We start from the raw sequence: 21,540 nt of genomic DNA on the forward strand, positions 1-21,540 counted from the left end.
GCATTGCAGGGTGAGATTCCTGGCAGCATTACGAATATATTGCAGTGTTTAAATTCAATTTGATTTTGTGGCTGACAATCATGCTTTAACCCCTTCCCGACTGTCTAACGCCAATAGGCATCGGGAAGGTGGCAGCCCCAGGACCTCCTAACGCCGAAAGTCATCAAAAGCGGTGGTCGGAGATTTGCAGGGAACGCGTGCACATGCGCGATCGTTCCCTGCTGTGACACGGAGCGATTACGGCTGACAGGCTGTGTAACAGCTGAAAACAGCCGTTATTTACGTGTACAGCGCTGCGATCTCCTGCAGTGCTGTACGGAGACAGCTCTGTCACCGAGTTGTCTCCTCAGTGGCTCTGAAGATGATCGCCTCTCATAGGCTGATGCCTATGAGAGCCGATCATGCTAATTGGCTCTCAGGGGGGAGGGAGGGTGAGAAGGAAAATAGAAAATTTTAACAAAAAATAAGAATTTTATAAAAAAAAAAACAAAAAAAAAAAACATTGCAGCAGCAATCAGTGCCACCAACTGAACAGTGTAAGCCTATGGTCCTCAAGTGGTTAAAGGGGGATTGTCAGCCACAAAATCAAATTCCATTTACCCGCTGCTCTGTTTAATATGCAGCCTGCAACTTTACCCTGCATTGCAAGCACTCCAATCTACTCAGAAATGTTGCTGCTGTAATAAATCTCATCTCAGTCAGCCTGGCACTATTTTTGCCATTGCCATGGAAGCTTGTCATCACCCAGGATTGGCTTCAGCTACAGGGAATCAAGATGGCAAATGGCAGGAACAAAATTCTCTTTATTTACTAAATAAAATCCACTGAAATCAACACGTGGACAGTACAATATATCTGTTATGTACAGTAAGTAGCAAAAGTAGTTATCTATATATATGTGTTTTTGCCTGTGATAGTATGGCTGTCTCTGCTGCTTTAAAGACTATATTAAGGGGTCTGCAAGCCTCATTCTTTACATTTTCACAAACATAACCATAGGATTGCATACAGGAGGCTTTCTAGGTGTTCAATATCTGATCAGTTTCACGTATACATCACAGAAGCTCACTGCTTACCTGATAGCTCCAGGGTTTATTGGTGAGCATCTCCACACACTGGAACCCCGATGTCTCACACTTGGATGTGAATGCAGCTCCTTTGGGCAATAGGGTCATATCAATGCTTTGCCCCAAATCAATCAGAGCCAGCCCATGTGAGACCAGATCCAGCACACACGAATCATTATTCATTAAGCTTTAAAAACAAAGTAAAGAAACAAGCATTATGCACTATTTATAACAAAAATATGTCATTGCCTGTTAAATATTTTCTGCATAATTTTTAAACGTCTGCTACATATCTATCCTGTTCTAGAACCAGAACACGGACCCTTCTGGGGCTCACTGAAGGCCACTTTAAACATAATTAAAGGACAACTGAAGTGAGAGTGATATGGAAGCTGCCATATCCATTTCCTTTTAAACTAATACCAGTTTCCTGGCAGCCCTGATATATTTGGCAGCAGTAGTGTCTGAATCACACCAGAAACAAGCATGCAGCTAATCTTGCAAGATCTGACAAAAATGTCAGAAACACCTGATCTGCAGCATGCTTGTTCATGGGCTATTGGCTAAAAGTATTAGAGGCAGATCGGCAGTATAGCCAGAAGTCTGGTATTGCTTAAATGGATATAAATATGGCAGCCTCCATATCCCTCTTGCTACAGCTTTAATGCTGTGACTCTTACATGCTGGAGCGATTTATTTGACTTTCAATATGCAAATATTCTTTTATAAGAGAGTACCTTATAAAACAGAACAAACATTTCAGTGAGCATTACTATTATGCATTATCAGAGTGCTAATCATCAGTGCCATAGTGTAGAGGCAACCCGGACATAAGCCCTCAGCTATAAATGGGCCCATGTCAGTGCTCTTTCCACAGACCCATACATACAATATAAACAATATCTATCTACATTAAATACACCTTAGCAAACTACACCACCTGACTCAGAACACCAATATTACCAATAAGAGAGAGAATATATACGGTATTTCCTTTAACTACTCTGTGCCACAGGCTAGTTTACACTTACCACCAAGAGCCATTTTCCTGTGTCCCATTTTATTTGCACATTCTTCCTGGTTATTACAACATTAAATTATGTCCCTAGTACAATGTATGGCGACAGTATATTTGGAAATAAAGGTGCATTTTGCTCGTGTTTTTTGTACCCATCATTAATTACAAGTCCATAGTTGCTAAAATATCAGTAATATACAGTCTATGCATATATATTAACCACTTCCCGACCGCCTAACGCACAGGGGCGGCCGGGAAGTGGAGCCCGCAAGGACCAGCTCACCCACAGAGGCGCCTGTCACCGTTCACCCGCCGCAACATCCCGCCGGCCATACGGAAGCGCCGGCGGGATGTTAACCCCGCGATCGCCGCATACAAAGTGTATAATACACTTTGTAATGTTTACAAAGTGTATTATACAGGCTGCCTCCTGCCCTGGTGGTCCCAATGTCCGAGGGACCACCAGGGCAGGCTGCAGCCACCCTATGTCACACCCAAGCACACTGATTTCTCCCCCCCCCCTGCCCCAGGTCGCCCACAGCACCCCTCAGAGCCCCCCTGCCCACCCCCCAGACCCCTGTTTGCACCCAATCACCCCCCTAATCACCCATCAATCACTCCCTGTCACTATCTGTAAACGCTATTTTTTTTATCCCCCCCCTGCCCCCTCCTGATCACCCCCCCACCCCTCAGATTCTCCCCAGACCCCCCCCCCCCGTGTACTGTATGCATCTATCCCCCTGATCACCTGTCAATCACCCATCAATCGCCCCGTCACTGCCACCCATCAATCAGCCCCTAACCTGCCCCTTGCGGGCAATCTGATCACCCACACCAATAGATCGCCCGCAGATCCGACGTCAGATCACCTCCCAAGTGCAGTGTTTACATCTGTTATCTACCCTAAACACCCACTAATTACCCATCAATCACCCCCTGTCACTGTTACCTATCAGATCAGACCCTAATCTGCCCCTTGCGGGCACCCAATCACCCGCCTACATGCTCAGATTGCCCTCAGACCCCCCTTATCAATTCGCCAGTGCAATATTTACATCTGTGCTTCCCTGTAATAACCCACTGATCACCTGTCAATCACCCATCACTCACCCCCTGGCACTGCCACCCATCAATCACCCCCTGGCACTGCCACCCATCAATCAGCCCCTAACCTGCCCCTTGCGGGCAATCTGATCACCCACCCACACTAATAGATTGCCCGCAGATCCGACGTCAGATCACCTCCCAAGTGCAGTGTTTACATCTGTTATCTACCCTAAACACCCATCAATCACCCCCTATCACCACCTGTCACTGTTACCCATCAGATCAGACCCTAATCTGCCCCTTGCGGGCACCCAAACACCCGCCTACACGCTCAGATTGCCCTCAGACCCCCCTTATCAATTCGCCAGTGCAATATTTACATCTGTGCTTCCCTGTAATAACCCACTGATCACCTGTCAATCACCCATCAATCACCCCCTGTCACTGCCACCCATCAATCACCCCCTGGCACTGCCACCCATCACCCCCTGTCACTGCCAATCAGCCCCTAACCTGCCCCTTGCGGGCAATCTGATCACCCACCCACACCAATAGTTCGCCCGCAGATCCGACGTCAGATCACCTCCCAAGTGCAATGTTTATATCTGTTCTCTACCCTAAACACCCACTAATTACCCATCAATCACCCCCTGTCATTGCTACCTATCAGATTAGACCTCTATCTGCCCCTAGGGCACTCAATCACCCGCCCACACCCTCAGAATGCCCTCAGGCCCCAGCCCTGATCACCGCGCCAGTGCATTGCTTGCATCTATTCCCCCCTCTAATCACACCTTGAGACACCCATCAATCACCTCCTGTCACCCCCTAGCACACCTACCCATCAGATCAGGCCCTAATTTGCCCCGTGTGGGCTCCTGATCACTCGGCCAAACCCTCAGACCCCCTTCCGATCACCTCCCCAGTGCATTGATTGCATCTATTTTCCCCTCTAACCACCCCCTGAGACACCCATCAATCACCTCCTGTCACCCCTCTAGCACTCCTATCCATCAGATCAGGCCTAATACAACCTGTCATCTAAAAGGCCACCCTGCATATGACCGGTTCCACAAAATTCGCCCCCTCATAGACCACCTGTCATCAAAATTTGCAGATGCTCATACCCCTGAACAGTCATTTTGAGACATTTGGTTTCCAGACTACTCACGGTTTTGGTCCCATAAAATGCCAGGGCGGTATAGGAACCCCACAAACTGACCCCATTTTAGAAAAAAGACACACCAATGTATTCTGTTAGGTGTATGACGAGTTCATAGAAGATTTTATTTTTTGTCAAAAGTTAGCGGAAATTGATTTTTGTTTTTTTTTCACAAAGTGTCATTTTTCACTAACTTGTGACAAAAAATAAAATCTTCTATGAACTCGCCATACACCTAACGGAATACCTTGGGGTGTCTTCTTTCTAAAATGGGGTCACTTGTGGGGTTCCTATACTGCCCTGGCATTTTAGGGGCCCTAAACCGTGAGGAGTAGTCTAGAAAGCTAATGCCTCAAAATGACCTGTGATTAGGACGTTGGGCCCCTTAGCGCACCTAGGCTGCAAAAAGTGTCACACGTGGTATCGCCGTACTCAGGAGAAGTAGTATAATGTGTTTTGGGGTGTATTTTTACACATACCCATGCTGGGTGGGAGAAATCTCTCTGTAAATGGACAATTGTGTGTAAAAAAAAAAAATCAAACAATTGTCATTTACAGAGATATTTCTCCCACCCAGCATGGGTATGTTTAAAAATACACCGCAAAACACATTATACTATTTCTCCTGAGTACGGCAATACCACGTGTGGCACTTTTTTGCAGCCTAACTGCGCTAAGGGGCCCAAAGTCCAATGAGTACCTTTAGGATTTCACTGGTCATTTTTGTTTCAAGACTACTCCTCACGGTTTAGGGCCCCTAAAATGCCAGGACAGTATAGGAACCCCACAAATGACTCCATTTTAGAAAGAAGACACCGCAAGGTATTCTGTTAGTAGTACGGTGAGTTCATAAAAGATTTTATTTTTTGTCACAAGTTAGCGGAAATTGATTTTTATTGTTTTTTTTCACAAAGTGTCATTTTCCGCTAACTTGTGACAAAAAATAAAATCTTCTATGAACTCACCGTACTACTAACGGAATACCTTGGGGTGTCTTCTTTCTAAAATGGGGTCATTTGTGGGGTTCCTATACTGTCCTGGCATTTTAGGGGCCCTAAACCGTTAGGAGTAGTCTTGAAACGAAATTTCTCAAAATGACCTGTGAAATCCTAAAGGTACTCATTGGACTTTGGGCCCCTTAGCGCAGTTAGGGTGCAAAAAATTGCCACACATGTGGTATCACCGTACTCAGGAGAAGTAGTATAATGTGTTTTGGGGTGTATTTTTACACATACCCATGCTGGGTGGGAGAAAGATCTCTGTATATGGACAATTGTGTGTAAAAAAAATATTAAAAAATTGTCATTTACAGAGATATTTCTAACCCAGCATCGGTATGTGTAAAAATACACCCCAAAACACATTATACTACTTCTACCGAGTACAGCAATACCACATGTGTGGCACTTTTTTACAGCCTAACTGCGCTAAGGGGCCCAAAGTCCAATGAGCACCTTTAGGCTTTACAGGGGTGCTTACAAATTAGCACCCCCCAAAATGTGAGGACAGTAAACACACCCCACAAATGACCCCATTTTGGAAAGTAGTCACTTCAAGGTATTCAGAGAGGGGCATAGTGAGTCCGTGGCAGATTTCATTTTTTTTTTGTCGCAAGTTAGAAGAAATGGAAACTTTTTTTTTTGTCACAAAGTGTCATTTTCCGCTTACTTGTGACAAAAAATATCTTCTATGAACTCACTATGCCTCTCGGTGAATACTTTGGGATGTCTTCTTTCCAAAATGGGGTCATTTGGGGGGTATTTATACTATCCTGGAATTCTAGCCCCTCATGAAACATGTCAGGTGGTCAGAAAAGTCATAGATGCTTGAAAATGGGAAAATTCACTTTTTGCACCATAGTTTGTAAACGCTATAACTTTTACCCAAACCAATAAATATACACTGAATGTTTTTTTTTTTTTAATCAAAAACATGTTTGTCCACATTTTTTGCGCAGCATGTATACAGAAATTTTACTTTATTTGAAAAATGTCAGCACAGAAAGTTAAAAAAATCATTTTTTGCCAAAATTCATGTCTTTTTTGATGAATATAATAAAAAGTAAAAATCGCAGGAGCAATCAAATAGCACCAAAAGAAAGCTTTATTAGTGACAAGAAAAGGAGCCAAAATTCATTTAGGTGGTAGGTTGTATGAGCGAGCAATAAACCGTGAAAGCTGCAGTGGTCTGAATGGAAAAAAAGTGGCCAGTCCTTAAGGGGGGTAAAGCCCACGGTCCTCAAGTGGTTAAAAAAAAGTTCAAACTAAGAATATTTTTTTTTTTGGAAGTGTTTGTTTGGAAAGTGTTTGTGTGTGGTGTTAAAGGGAACCAGAGATGAACGGTTCACACAAACTAAACATATCAGTTGATGGCTTGTAAAGAATAAATGCTCTACCTGATAATTTCGCCACTCTGGTGTGCCTTTTTGATTGTTTTTTATCCATTATTGCTCCAGGAAATATCCAATATGGCCGCCGGCTCATATCTCTTCTGCTTCCAGGTTATGAGGTGTTCTGGATGTGCTGTCTAGCCTCTATGAGACTATAGACAAGCAAGGCTGCTGCAGCCTTTCATCTGTCTGCTTTCAACTATTATTCTGGAATGCTGTGTGGCTGCCTGTAGGAAGTGTCTCTCATAGAAATGAAACTGCATACAGTAGAGACTGGCTGCACAGTGCACACAGATACACTTGTCTATGTCAGAGCTTCTTTCTCGGCAGCAGCAGCCCCTCCCATGTCAACAGCTCTGAGTATGAAATCTGAGCCAGGAGGGGGCAGGCTTGGGCTTGAAAAGACTCCACAGAAGAGTGACTCAGCTATAATGATTCCAGGTCAAACCTCGACTGAATCAGTCGGTGGATTCTTATCACAGTTGATAACAGATAGATTAGACTGAGAAGAATAAAACTAAAAGCAGGGTAGGTGTTTATTGTCATGTTCTCACTGATAAATGTAATAAAATACATGAGGGTGCTTAGTCTTTGGTTTTCTTTAAGACTAATAATACTTTATTTTTTTACTTTAATTATACTTTTTGGCCACTAGATGGAGTTAAACACACTCCTAGAAGTTACCAGGAAGTATTAAAAAAAATTGTAACTATGGTTTTTACTTTCACTTTGAGGAATGAACATGCCTCATGATTAGAGGCATGTTCATTTTTTGGCACTAAATTGGTTTGGGGGAACACTTGTTCCCCTTCACCAATCCCCCTGTTCTCACTCCCTCTGGGATGACAGGACATGCATGTATCTCCTATTTGCCGCACACAGGCACAAACTGGATTCCCATATACCGTACTTTTCGGACCATAAGACGCACTTTTTCTCCCCCAAAAGTGGGGGGAAAGTCCGTGCGCGTCATATGGTCCGACTACTAAAATTCAGACCAGCCACATATGTCCCAGGTGTCTCCCAGAAATGTACTAAATGCACTCTGCAGTGGTCTGCTGCCACTGGACACCCATCACCCCTCAAGTCTCTGATCACCTCCAATGCCGTGATCAGTGCGAGGAGGAGAACGTCATGTCAGCCACATTAGGAATAAGAGTGTCTCCCAATGTCATTCAGATGCAGCCTGCCCCAGCCAGCATGGCAGCAGCTCAATCTTGAAAAGGGTCCCGATCTTTCACCCTCGCCATGGGAGTGGAAGCGGCTCTACTTAGCCAATCACGGCCGTCACCTGTACTGCTTTGTGATTGGCTCCAATGCTCCTTCCTCAAGACCATTGGAGCCAATCACAAAGCAGTACAGGCGGCGGCCGTGATTGGCTAAGCAGAGCCGCTCCCCTGGCAAGGGTTAAAGACCGGGACCTTTTTCAAGATTGAGCGGGGGGGGCGTCCGTGATTGAACATAGAGCCGCTACCATGCTGGCTAGGACAGGCTACCGCACACTGCATCTGAGTGACATTGGGAGACACTCTTATTCCCGATGTGGCTGACATGACGCTCTCCTCATCGCGCTGATCACGGCATCGGAGGTGATCGAAGACTTGAGGGGTGATGGGTGCTGAGTGATGGCATCAGAGGTGCTTGTATCCCTGGCAGGCTTGTATCAGTACAGGAGGAGGTTACCAGATCCACATGACTCCCCAGAAGACGAATTGGTTATGCGAGCCCTGAAATTACAGTACTTACTTTAACTGGGGTGGGGACAGATTACTGTGAATGGGGGGGCTATTAATGTAATGGGGTCTTACTGTAAATGGGGTGGGGTAGAATACTGTGGAGGGGGGATATTCATGTAATGGGGTCTTACTGTAACTGGGGTGGGGCAGATTGCTGTGGAGGAGGGATATTAATGTAATGGGGTATTACTGTAACTGGAGGGGGCTATTCATGTAATAGGGGTGTTACTGTAACTGGAGGGGCTATTAATGTAATAGGGGAGTTACTGTAACTGGGGTGGGGCAAATTACTGTAACTGGGGGCTATTCATGTAATGGAGTCTTACTGTAACTGGGATAGGGAAAGATTACTGTAATGGGGGGCTAATGTAATGGGGGTCTTACTGTAACTGAGGTGGGGGAAGATTACTGTGATGGGGCTATTAATGTAATGGGGTATTACTGTAACTGGGGTGGGGCAGATTACTGTAACTGGGAGGCTATTAATGTAACTGAGGCATTATTACTGTAACTGGGGAGGCATTACAGAGAAGAAGCTCCGCAAGAAGCCCCTGCACCATGGATGCACCAGGTTTAGTATATAGATTGTTTCCTGGTTTTAGTCCTCTAAACCTAGGTGCGTCTTGTGGTCCGGTGTGTCTTATGGTCTGAAAAATACAGGTACGTCTAGTTTGTATGAAGAGGTTTATTGTACTTTTTTCCAGCTGTTTTGTGTCTACCTAATCAGATCTGATGCTGCAACCATCGGACTTACTTTTCACCCAAAGTGAAGTTATCAGGCTTTATATCCCCGTGTATAATTCCAATGTTATGGAGTTGCTCCACCATGTACAAGATGTTGATGGCAAAATACATGACCAGAGGTACAGGCATCACCTTCTCCGACAGCTTTTTATACAAATTAATAGCATTCTGAAAGAAAAAAAAACACCTGTATTAGCAGAATGTATAGGACCAGCAACCAAGTTTTTTTTTTATTAACTTTGTTAACCTCTCAAGAATTTTAGAAAGCCCTACCATAGTTAATCATACATGCTACACACTGTGAATACAATAAGGAATTATGAACATGAATGCAACATACTACATCAGCCTGACATTTTTAATGCAGATAATACATCTGCAATAATTAGCAGTGTATACGTTTTATGCACTGCACATCTGTAGTTTTTGCAAAAAATGGAATGTAAAATACCTGGCTGCCGACTCCTTCCATATTCCTCATTCTCTGTGTTGCCAGGGGAGTGGGAGTTTCCTAACCAGCCCAGAGCAGACCAACTGACCCACCTTGATGATGGCATGGTGTAGGAGTTTGAATAGTGGGGTCTCCAATATGCATGGTCATCTTACCAGGAAATAGAGCTAGAGGTGCCAGCAGCCAGCTGTTTTAAAATGGAACTCTAGTGACATGGAATGTAGTAAATAATTCAGGACACCCTTTTTTATGCTAATTATCCTGGTTTCAGCATCAGAAACAATTCCTATATCTATGCTATATACTGGATTGCTGTATATTAGTATGCAATCCTGCCCTCCCAGCGATGTCACAGCCTAGGCTGTTTATTATGCAGAATTATTTTCCCAGTGCACTCTGGGAGATTTTTACAGACTTTGGAACACTCGGTAAACGAATATTACTTTATTTCCAAATAAAATATTGGCGCCATACATTGTGATAGGACAAACTGGCAAATAAAATACATAGGTTTTAATTATGGTAGCGTGGATTATTTTAAAGCTATAATGGCCGAAAACTGAGAAATAATGAATTTTTTCCATTTTGTTCTTATTAATCCTGTTAAAATGCATTTATAAAAAAGAAAAAAAATTCTTAGCAAAATGTACCACCCAAAGAAAGCCCAATTAATGGCGGAAAAAAGATATAGATCAATAAATTGTGATAAGTAGTGATAAAGTTATTAGCGAATGAATGGGAGGTGAAAATTGTTCTGATGCATAAGGTGAAAATTGTTCTGATGCATAAGGTGAAAAATCCCCGCGGGCTGAAATGGTTAATAGAAGCACTGGGGAAATCGCTTTACAGAGTGATTTTTCAAGCGCTTTGTGATTTCCTTAAATCTTCGATTGAGCCAGAGCGTTTAGAAAATGGTACAGGAAGCGCTTTTGAAAGCAACACTCTCACAGGGAATCATTGCACAAACACTTTTAGGGCGATTTCGAAATTGCTAGCGTTTAAAAAAAATACGCAAACGCTCATAGTGTGAACAAGCCCTAAGTGCATTTAAAACACCATGTAACAATTAAAATAAAAGTTTTATTTTAATAGATTGTTACATAGTAGTGTTTTAAATGCACTTAGTACTTTTTTGATTATTACAATATACAGTATGGTTTATCTTTATGGGAGAGGGTGCTACTCCCATTTTCAAATTAGCTGCTGTTTGAATTATTTACTGATCCTTGCATTACTACCTCTTGAATATATTTACTGCAAAAACTACAGACATGCAATGCACAAGATAAGGTGCATAAATCCTTTATGCAAATGTATTGTCATATGCATTTAAAAAATGGGCAGTTGAACAATGGACATTTTTTTATGCCCACCTACATAGTAACACTGGCTCAACAAGGTAAACCAGGAGTCATAGATAACATTGGTTTCTGCTGGCAGCAGGAAATACAGCATCAATGAAATAAAACAAGGAATTATTAGTAAATAAAGGCCACAATTTCGCTCTCACCAGGAGTGAACCAAAGCTGTAGAGATCCCCAACTAGCACACTTCCATTCCGGAAGATATGGGCTGACTGGAAGCCAATGTAGAGGTGTTTCAGCTCTGGACTAATCCGCTGAGAAATCTGTGTGCCAATGTAGAACTCCCAAGGTTTTGCTGGCTTCTGAACCTGAGGCAAGAGAAAATTTAGCATGATGGCAGCACATGGGTTAGTTACTATTGATACTGTTCCAAGAAAAAAAATAATAATAATGTTACCTTCAGAATAAATTTAAGATTCTGATGGGCACCGGTTCCAGTTATGTAGGCCTGATAAACCTGTGCAAAGGCACCTTGTCCAAGCAACTGTTCAACACAAAAAGTCTGAGAACCTAAAACAGAAGATGGCACGAAACTCCATATTAACTGAATAAAATAAATCCTTTTATCATCGTTCAATGAGAAATTACTTACTTAATTAGCCTATCTACCCTGTTTTAGTGTTTACTGTCAGATTGAGAAATGTGATATGACAAAAAAATATTTCTGCTGCTTCCATCTTTACGATTATTCTGTGATGCCAAAATTGACATAACTTCTGCCCTTTTCTTTTTTCCAACCCAGCTCAGTGTTCATTTTTCCTTCCCTACTGCCACAGCTTACTGTCCCTCACACAGCAATCACCACCTAGACAACAGGCTTATACCTGGTACATACATTGCAATTTCCCATCATATAAACTGGTCTAATCAATTATTTCCAGTAGGTCTGAGTGATTTCCGATCGTTTTTCTGATCCATTTTCCAATCACTTCTATACAAAATCGATCAGAAAAATTATCAGAAATCAGATCAGAACTATAGGAAATAACTGCCTGAAATTGCATGGTGTGTACCATCACTGTGTAAACTCTAAAGGTTTAGGTAGGATTCAATTCCCTTTCTCTGGTCATAGGATCTCTCTCTATCATTTATAATACTTTAGCTAAGAAAAAGAAAAAAACTTCCCACAATCCTGCTGGAACTGCGCAGTTACTGAAAGTTTGGCAAAGGGACCAAACTAGGCAAAAGGAAAAAACAAATGGAGGACGTGTGTGTATAGGGACCAATTTTAGAGGGGAAAAAAGGTGGGTTGACATTTTTAGGGTACTATTCTTGGATGTTACAGCCCCCTTTAAATAAACATTGTGCCCCAATGCCACTCAGAGTGGAGATGGCTAAGTATTGCATGTAGATGGTAGAGCTTTAGCTAGCTTCAAGCTTGTCTTACCCAGGCGGATCTCTGCTTTAATTCTGAAAGGAGGAACATTTGCTGGCCATTCGTGGTAATTGCTGAGGGCATTAAGTGGCGTTGGCAGTTCAGATAGAAGGTGAGCAATCAAGTCGTCATCCCAGGCATTTTTAATTATTACTTGCTCTGAAAAAGAAAAGCAGCCATGTTGGATATGATCATGTTACAGAACGTGAACTAGGAGTGGACATATAGCTGTACTGTGTAAGCAGTCATTGTGTAATGTCAGCAATGCAGAGAGCATCACCCCAATGCTTTGGCGATGCCATGCTAAAAACAATCAAATGATTTCTATTACAAAAACAATTTACAAACTCTGCTAGACTTTTTTTTTTTAAAGACTTAGATTATAGAACCTGTGTTACTTTATTATTTGACACTTCATTCTCTAATGGTAGATGTAGGTACCACCAGGTTGGGTTAAAGTTAGGCACCAACAGGGGAATGGGGCAGTGGGTGGTCAGGGTTAAGGTTAGGTACCACGCAGTGTATCCTGGTGCTCATTTTACTAAACAATAACTTCAATATTTATATCTGGCACCTTTTATCTAGAGCCTTTATTATACGCACAAGCATAATAATGAATCAACACGGATTTATTTACATTCAATTGGCCAGGGTGAACCATACTTATAATAAATAAGGATTAGTTATTATACATGTAGTTCACCCGGCCAACAGGGAGGAGGAAAAAATTGAGAACTCAGCAGCCTGAAGTCACATAATCATGTGTTCCACTTCAGAAAATAAGGCACTTAAAGAGACTCTAACATCAAAAAGATCCCCTGGGGGGTACTCACCTCGGGTGGGGGAAGCCTCCGGATCCTAATGAGGCTTTCCACGCCGTCCTCTGTCCCACGGGGGTCTCGCTGCAGCCCTCCGAACAGCCGGCGACAGACCCGACTGTCAGTTCAATATTTACCTTTGCAGGCTCCAGCGGGGGCGCTGTGGCTGCTCTCGGCTCCGAACTACACGGAAATACCCGATCTCAGTCGGGTCCGCTCTACTGCGCAGGCGCCGGAAACTTGCGCCTGCGCAGTAGAGCAGACTCGACGGCGATCGGGTATTTCCGCCTACTTCGGAGCCGACAGCCGTCAGAGCGCCTGCGCAGGAGCCAGGAAGGTAAATATTGACGTCATCTTTCTCGGAGGGCTGCAGCGCGACCCCTGAGGGACGGAGGACGGCGTGGGAAGCCTCATTAGGATCCGGAGGCTTCCCCCACCCGAGGTGAGTACCCCCCAGGGGATCTTTTGACGTTACAGATCCTCTTTAAATTTACTGTAATGCACATGCATGTATGTGATATTCAGAGCATGCAGGAATGGTACATATTTATATAAAATTTATGCTAACATTATGATCAGTTCACTGTGCAGAAAGCGATAATCTTCCTCTGAGATGACAATGCCCAAACTATGAGTTGCCTCTATACCAGGGGTAGGGAACCTATGGCTCGGGAGCCAGATGTGGCTCTTTTGATGGCTACATCTGGCTCACAGAGAAATCAGTCGGGGTTGATTCACTAAGCTACACTGCTCAAGCAGCGCAGCTTAGTGTGGCAGCACAAATCAAATTTTCAAAGTAGGCACATTACTGCTGTAGCATGCACTACTAACGTACTCGCACTCCTTCCAAAACTAACAGCTGCTCCAATTATCCCACTCTGGACCCTGTCAGGTCCAGTGACTTTGTAGGGCAAGATCCCCGCACTTTGATTGGCCCAATAACTTGCCTGTCACTTGACAGGCAGGCTATTGGGCCAAAGTGCGGGGATCTCGTCCTACAAAGTGAATCAACTCCCAAGTCAGCTATCTAATTGTACAAGCTTTTAGTCGGTATTTGTCCTGTCTGGCTCTCGGGGGAAATTGCTGATGTTGCTGAAACCCAAGAGAAGCTGAAGACGTGTCTGACACTTTCACTGCCCGGTGGATCAACTGTATACACATCACCATGGCAACAGGGACGTGAGCCCTACTGTCCCAGTTTGAAACATATTGTATGGCTCTCAAGGAATTATATTTTAAAATATGAGGCGTATATGGCTCTCAGCCAAAAAGGTTACTGACCCCTGCTCTATACACACCTGGAGTCTCAATTTCTGGCTCTTTCTCATCACCTAAGCTGAATGGTTGTGTTGTCACGCCCCACGGGTCCTCAATACTCAGCACAGTGGCCTGTAACGTATCAGAAAGTTTACATGCTGCCAGGCGTGTCCCGGCATTCTCCACTTCATCCATGACCACGTCTACAGGCTTGGCAGGCAATATACTGCAAGATGGAACTGAAGGATCGCTGGCTGCCAATTTAGAATGCTCTGGGCTTTGCTCCTGAATTGGGCTAATAAAAAGTACAATTATATAGATTCATTGTAGGAAAGTTAAAAGAATAGGAAAAACAAAATCTGAAAGGCGGTACCTGAGTTTTCGTAGTTTTGATGGTTGCAGTGTTTTATCTTCAGAATTGTCCAAACCCGTATGGAAAGCACTGTCTGTATCCACAGTCATTGCATTTTCTAAAAATAAGAGCATAGGCTGTAGCAGTGACCAGCAGCAATCGCCATGGAGCTCAGTTTTTAAATGTTCCAACCACATTTTTTTTCTACTCCTTTCCCAAGTACAGTAAAATCTTGGTTTGAGTGTAACTTTGTTTGAGAGCTCTTTGCATTACAAGCAAAAAATGTGAAATTCTGACTTGATATACCAGCAAAAGGTGCGTCAGGTCATCACAACTGAGCGATCCTTCTCCCTTTGACAATGCAGGGCTTTACTCAATTGTACTTAATCTAGTGTAGGGATGGTAAATTGTCACATTTCTGTGAAATCCTCAAAAGATTGCAAATGCAACCGTTATTGCAGAAGTTGCTTACTAAAGCCACTCAAAAAAAAGAAAGAAACCAGATGGCAGTGATTCTGTTATAGTGAAAGTCTTGTTTATGTGGTTACTTAGTACAGTACTTTGTATTAAATAATTTTCTGTAACATTTTTGGATTGTGGAACAAATCATCAGAGTTTCCATTAATCCTTATGGGGAAATTCGCTTTGATATAGGAGTGCTTTGAAGGATAAGCAGGTTTCCGGATCGAATTATGCCTGCAAAACAAGGTTCCACTGTACTCTCTCATAGCAAGTCATGTCATAGACACCAATGAGAACCACTAATTATTTTATGAAGTGTCAAGCCCAAGTTAAAGGAAACCTGAAGTGAAAGATAGGTGAGGGCTGTCATATTCATTTCCTTTTAAGCAATGCAATGTATTTATAAAAATGCAAAAACACACATGCGTTTCAAGCATTTTTGAAATGCGCTTAAACACATTTAAACACAAACGCATTACAAAAATGCTTAAAAACGCATACGTTTTATGCATGTTAACCTCTTAGCGAGTGCTCCATGCCGATTGGCGTGAGCAGCCCCAGGACCACTCCACGCCAATTGGCGTGAATGGCTAGGGGCGGAGATTGCGGGGCATCCCCCGATAGAATGACAGAGCTCCACCATCAGTCTCCCAGCAGTGATCTAGCCGCTATCTAAGGAAGCGCTGAATACACGCAGCAGTGGGCTTAGGCCCTTGAAGAGGGAGGCTGGAGGCTTCAACTGCAGAATGGGGATCTTGATACTGTATTTGGGACACAGGTTCAACAACACAGGAATATGGTGACTGGGAACCCAGAAGTGGTAGCTACAGCCACCTCTCTCCTGAATGCTCAGTTGTGTATACTCTTCATACTAAGTGGGGGACTGACCAGTGGGGAAGGAGATAGGGACAGGAGAAGATGCTCTGTCCGGCGATGTGCAATTTTGGGGTTACCAGTGGCTGCAGATCAGCTGTCTCTGCTCGATGGAAGCCAATTAAGTGTCTCAGAGTTAAAGTTATTGACCTTTATCTCTCCTCTTCTGCCCTCAGAAGCTGTATTCTGCCAGGAAACCGTGTATGGCTGTATGCTTATGATGTGCTTATCAATGAGGTTTACTATATCCCCGACAAGGAACTGGTAAGACAGAAGCTGTCCCTTGCATGCCTGAAAATTAACTCTTTCAGGCAGCAAAATAAAAGAAAGACAGCCTTGTTATTAATGTTTTGCACTGTACATACACATGTTTATCTTATAGAGTCACCTCAGGTACACTTTAACCTCTCTGCGACCGCCTAACGCAGATTAGCTCTCAGCGATGCCATATGGCGTCATCCTGCGAGGAGCAAGATTTGGCTGAGCTCGCGCACTCTTCTGTCACTGCAAGCAGGGGACACCAGCAATCGGCGCTGGAAGGCTGTTAAACGTAATTTGCTAAATTACCTAAATTGGTTATATAGCGCTGCGCTCCTACAGCGCTGTACAGAGTAATCCTGTCACTCAACTGTCCCTCGCAGGGGCTCACAATCTAATCCCTACCATAGGCATATGTCTGTGTGCAGTGTAGTGTATGTATCTTAGTCTAGGGCTAATTAAGGGGGAGGGGGGGGGGGGGGGAAGGAAATAAAAATTTCTTGCAAAAATGTAGCTTTTTATTAATAATTAAAAAAAGATACAGCAATCCCATACCACCAGAAGAAAGCTCTATTGGTGAGAAGAAAAGTGGGTAAAATTTATGGGTGCTAAGTTGTATGACCCAGCAATAAACTGTTACAGTTGTGAAGTGCGGAATTGTAAAAGATGGTCTGGCCACTAGGGGGGGTATAAACCCCTGGTCCTCAAGTGGTTAAACACAAGCATAAAAAATAAAAAAATAAAAAAATAAAAAAAATAAACACTTTGTTAAATGGCGTATGGAAGATGCAGGCTTCACTCCTACCTTTATCCTCAAGGACCTGCCAGGTTGGCTCAGGCAGCTTGCTGCTGGCAGGGGTAGAAGCAAGTCGGGCAGCCAGTGCAAAGTCTCCAGTGCTGTTTGGACTGGGAGCCAATGTCTTGTTACATCGTCCAGCCCACACGGTACAGTCATCTACCAGGGACTCTGCAGCCTTTACCTCATCCTAGGAAAGGATGGGAAATGTTACATTTATGAGTTTAAAAACTGTGCCCGATCTTAATATAAAATGCGGAACATGACACAAGAAAGAAAACATACATGCCCTTTTAGTGCTACAAATGATTTGTACTAAATTTATCATTAAATCAGATTCTACATGGTGTTTCTAGATGTGTATGAATCAATGTTATATGAAAAGGAAACAAAAATCACAAGAAAAAGGACTTTAAAGAGGTATAGAGCATTTGGATAAGGCAAAGGCAAATTAACTTATATACACTAATCAGCCAGTACAAGTAAACGGTCTGCCTAATACTGTGCAGGTCCCTGGCAGCTGCCATATTTGTTCTTTTAAACAATAACAGTTGCCTGGCAGCCCTGCCGATCTATTTGGCTGCAGAAGTGTCTGAATAACACCAGAAACAAAGCTGCAGCTGATCTTGTCAGATCTGACAATGTCAAAAACACCTGATCTGCTGCACGCTTGTTCATGGTCTATGGCTAAGGCATCAGGTTTACCAGCAATTACAGGTATCCTTACCCAAGAAAACCTCAGAAAAGATGATAAAAAGCCTATTGATATAAGGCTAGGCTGTCCATGTATTCCAAATCAATATTAATGGGGATTATTACCCAAGATTCATCCCAAATTGAATTTATATGAACTCCTGCGAAACAGGATATAAGTTCCTCTCTGAAGTGCATGTGAAAGTGAGGTTACAACATCCTGTACAGGGAGGGAGAAAAACATACTTGCCCAGGAAAGACGCAGCTAAAACAATATTACAAGTATATTTAAAGAGAACCCGAGGTGGGGTTCTGACAATGCTATCTACACACAGAGGCTGGGTCTGCCTATACAGCCCAGCCCACCTCGAATAATCCAAACCAGTCCTCAGGACTGCAAGTAAATGGACGGTGGAAGCTAAGCTGCAGCTACAGGCCTGCTTTGATTGCACCGACTGGGAGGCCCTCGAGGCACCCTGCCTGGAGGAATGGACAGAGAACGTCATATCCTACATTAGGTTCTGTGAGGAGCTGTGCATCCCCACAAAGACCTTCAGGGTTTACCCCAAGAATAAGCCTTGGTTTAACGGCCAGCTACGCCGGCTCCGGAAAATCAAGGAGGCAGCGCACAAGTCAGGCACACCAGAGGAGTTCAAGGCAGCCAGGTACACCCTTAAACGTAAACTCAACGCTGCAAAAAAGGACTACTCCAACAAGCTGGGCCTCAGCCTTCGATTCAATAACGCTCGGGAAGTCTGGCAAGGTCTTAGAGCAGCAACCAACTTCAAACCCCCTCCTCAACATGCACCTCCGAGCCTCGCACTAGTGGAAAAACTCAACGAATTCTACTGCAGGATCGAGAACCAACCCTTCCACACAGGAGACCACGGAGCCACCCCCAGGGCACCCCCCTCAACCACTTCTCCCAGCGCTGACAGGGTTCCCCCATCACCGGTAGAAGTCCGAGTGTCCGACGTTCTCAGGCACCTCCAGAAACTGAATCCCAGGACAGCTCCTGGCCCAGACGGCGTGTCATCTATGTGCCTGAGAACATGCGCTAGCCAGCTAGCCCCTGTTCTGTCTGCCATATTTCAGAAATACCTGTCGAGTGGCAAAGCACCTTCCTGCCTCAAAAGGTCCACCATCATACCGGTACCCAAAAAAACAGGTGTCACGGACCTCAACAACTACAGACCCGTTGCCCTCACCCCAACTGTCATGAAGATCTTCGAAAAACTGGATCTCAGTCATCTGAAAGACTCCGTCGCCCACCTTGACCCACTTCAATTCGCTTATAGAGCAAACAGGTCCATTGAGGATGCCATCAACATCAGTCTGGCATTCATCATGGAACATCTGGACAAACCCAACTCCTACGCTAGGATCCTCTTCCTAGACTTCAGCTCTGCCTTTAACACAATCTGCCCGGACATTCTGCATTACAACTTATGGCAACTTGGGCTCGATCACACACTCTGCGCTTGGATCAAGACTTCATCACGAATCGGACGCAACAAGTCAAACTTGGCAGCTGCCTTTCCCGAGTGAGGACCACAAACACTGGCGCCCCGCAAGGGTGTGTACTGTCTCCGATACTGTTCTCCCTATATACTAACCGATGTACCTCAGCTGCTGACTGTGTTAAGGTCATTAAATTTGCAGATGACACCACCATACTTGGCCTCATCAGTAGAGGGGATGAACGCACCTACCGTAGCGAGATCGAGCGAATCTGCAACTGGAGTAAGGACAACATGCTCGTCCTAAATGTTGCAAAGACTGTCGAGGTGGTCGTGGACTTCAGGAAGCGCCCCCCCTCCACTTGACCCAGTCTTCATCGATGGCTCCGAGGTCAGCAGAGTATCAAGTGTTTGGTTCTTGGGCACTACCATCACCAATGACTTGAGATGGAGTGAAAACACCACTAAATGCCAGAAGAAGGCACAGCAACGGCTGTTCTTCCTAAGACAACTAAGGAAGTTTGGCATGCCGCGGGAGCTGTTGTCAAGCTTCTACAGTCTATCCTGTGCTCCTCTATCATCGTCTGGTATGGAGTCGCCACAACAAGTGACAAGTACAGACTACAGAGAGTAATCAATGCCGCTGAAAGAATCATTGGTACACCCCTGCCACCACTGGACCTCCTGCACGCATCCAGGCTGAGGACAAGGGCTACCAGGATCACGCAAGACCCCCACCATCCTGGCAGTCGCTTCTTCAACCGCATGCGCTCTGACCACCAGTACAGAGCTATTTCCACCAAAACCTCCAGACACAGGAACTCTTCCTTCCCCCAAGCAGTGCACATCCTGAACTCGAACCATGCACACAGCAGGCTGTCACCATGGACTAGATAGCCCGTTTGCTCCTACTGGGCGGCTGTTCTTAATTCCATGTATATCCGCTCCTTGGACTAATTAAATATCTAGCTGGACTAATTAACCATCTAGTTCTTCAGTGCACGAGCACCTGCACCACTATGTTCCAATGCCTATGTATGCACGTGTATTGCATTACTTTTGTTTCAATGCCCATGTCAATGTTTGTATGTGTATTGCACTACTATGGTTTATGCTCTCTTTCACTATGCACAATGCCGATGTGTACCACAAACAATTCTGAGTTTGGCAACCGCCGCACTTGGCGAAATAAATTTGATTCCGATTCTCTGTTGCTATCCAGATCCCCCTTAACTTCCCCGTGTGCTCTGCTATCCCCCATAAATCACAGCCGCGCAGTGCAGGCTGAGTTTACCTCTGTAGTGTCAGTCTGCTGCTCCCTCCGCCTCCTGCATAGCTCCAGTCCCGCCCACATCCCTTCCCTCCAATCAGCGGGGAAGGAAGGGACGCGGGCGGGGACCGGAGCTATGCAGGAGGCAGAGGGAGCAGCACACTATAGAGGTAAACACGGCCCAATGCGACACGCTGCGTGTCGACAGTGCGGCTGCGATTTATGGGGGAATAGAGCGCAGGGGGGGGGGGGGGGGGGCCTTAGGGGGGATTGGGATAGCAACAGAGGCTGGGCTGTATAGGCAGACCCAGCATCTGTGTGCAGCTAGCATCATCAGAACCCCACCTCGGGTTCTCTTTAACCTCCTTGCCAGTTATCCTGAGCTCAGCTCGGGGATTTCTCAGGCCCCGCTGGGCCGATTTGCATAATTTTTTCTTCCTACACGCAGCTAGCACTTTGCCGCTACCCCCCCCCCCCCAAGACCCCTGTGCAGCCTGGCCAATCAGTGGAGGGGTGGATCGGGATTCCCTATGACGTCCCGACATCCATGACGTCATCCCGCCCCGTCGCCATGGCGACCGGGGAAGCCCTGCAGGAAATACCTTTCTGAACAGGATTTCCTGCTTACTCTGATCGCCGGAGTGGGTGGGGGGATTCCGCCACGCAGCGGCTATCATGTAGCAAGCCCTGGGCTCGCTACATGATTTGAAAAAAAAAAAAAAAAAGTGCTGCGCTGCCTCCTTGCAGGCGGGAATTAGACTGGCAAGGAGGTTAAGGGAAGACTATCAATCTGTTGTCCAGTTCTTATCTCCATATAACATGATACGACATACCAGTAATATGTATAATGTATACCCTCATGTAAACTCACAGACTTATGAGCACAACTCACATAGGAAATCCAGATACAGTAAGTATATTTATGACATTAGTTTGTATATATGCATT

General features: G+C 44.6%; 1 protein-coding gene across 2 annotated transcripts in view; it reads right to left on the reverse strand.

Moving 5' to 3' along the window:
* The window catches only part of BUB1 (BUB1 mitotic checkpoint serine/threonine kinase), a 59,151-nt gene that overhangs the window by 2,471 nt on the left and 35,140 nt on the right, over window positions 1-21,540 (reverse strand). For both annotated transcript variants that reach the window (XM_068232278.1, XM_068232276.1), the window contains exons 16-23: window positions 17,179-17,359; window positions 14,802-14,898; window positions 14,470-14,723; window positions 12,366-12,512; window positions 11,376-11,488; window positions 11,125-11,286; window positions 9,174-9,331; window positions 1,077-1,254 (exon numbers count right to left, since the gene is read on the reverse strand). In XM_068232278.1, coding sequence (XP_068088379.1) covers window positions 1,077-1,254; window positions 9,174-9,331; window positions 11,125-11,286; window positions 11,376-11,488; window positions 12,366-12,512; window positions 14,470-14,723; window positions 14,802-14,898; window positions 17,179-17,359 — 1,290 coding nt within the window. The remainder of the gene's footprint in view (window positions 1-1,076; window positions 1,255-9,173; window positions 9,332-11,124; window positions 11,287-11,375; window positions 11,489-12,365; window positions 12,513-14,469; window positions 14,724-14,801; window positions 14,899-17,178; window positions 17,360-21,540) is intronic.

This window comes from Hyperolius riggenbachi, chromosome 4 (genome assembly GCF_040937935.1).
Source record: "Hyperolius riggenbachi isolate aHypRig1 chromosome 4, aHypRig1.pri, whole genome shotgun sequence".
Taxonomy (NCBI): Eukaryota; Metazoa; Chordata; class Amphibia; order Anura; family Hyperoliidae; genus Hyperolius; species Hyperolius riggenbachi.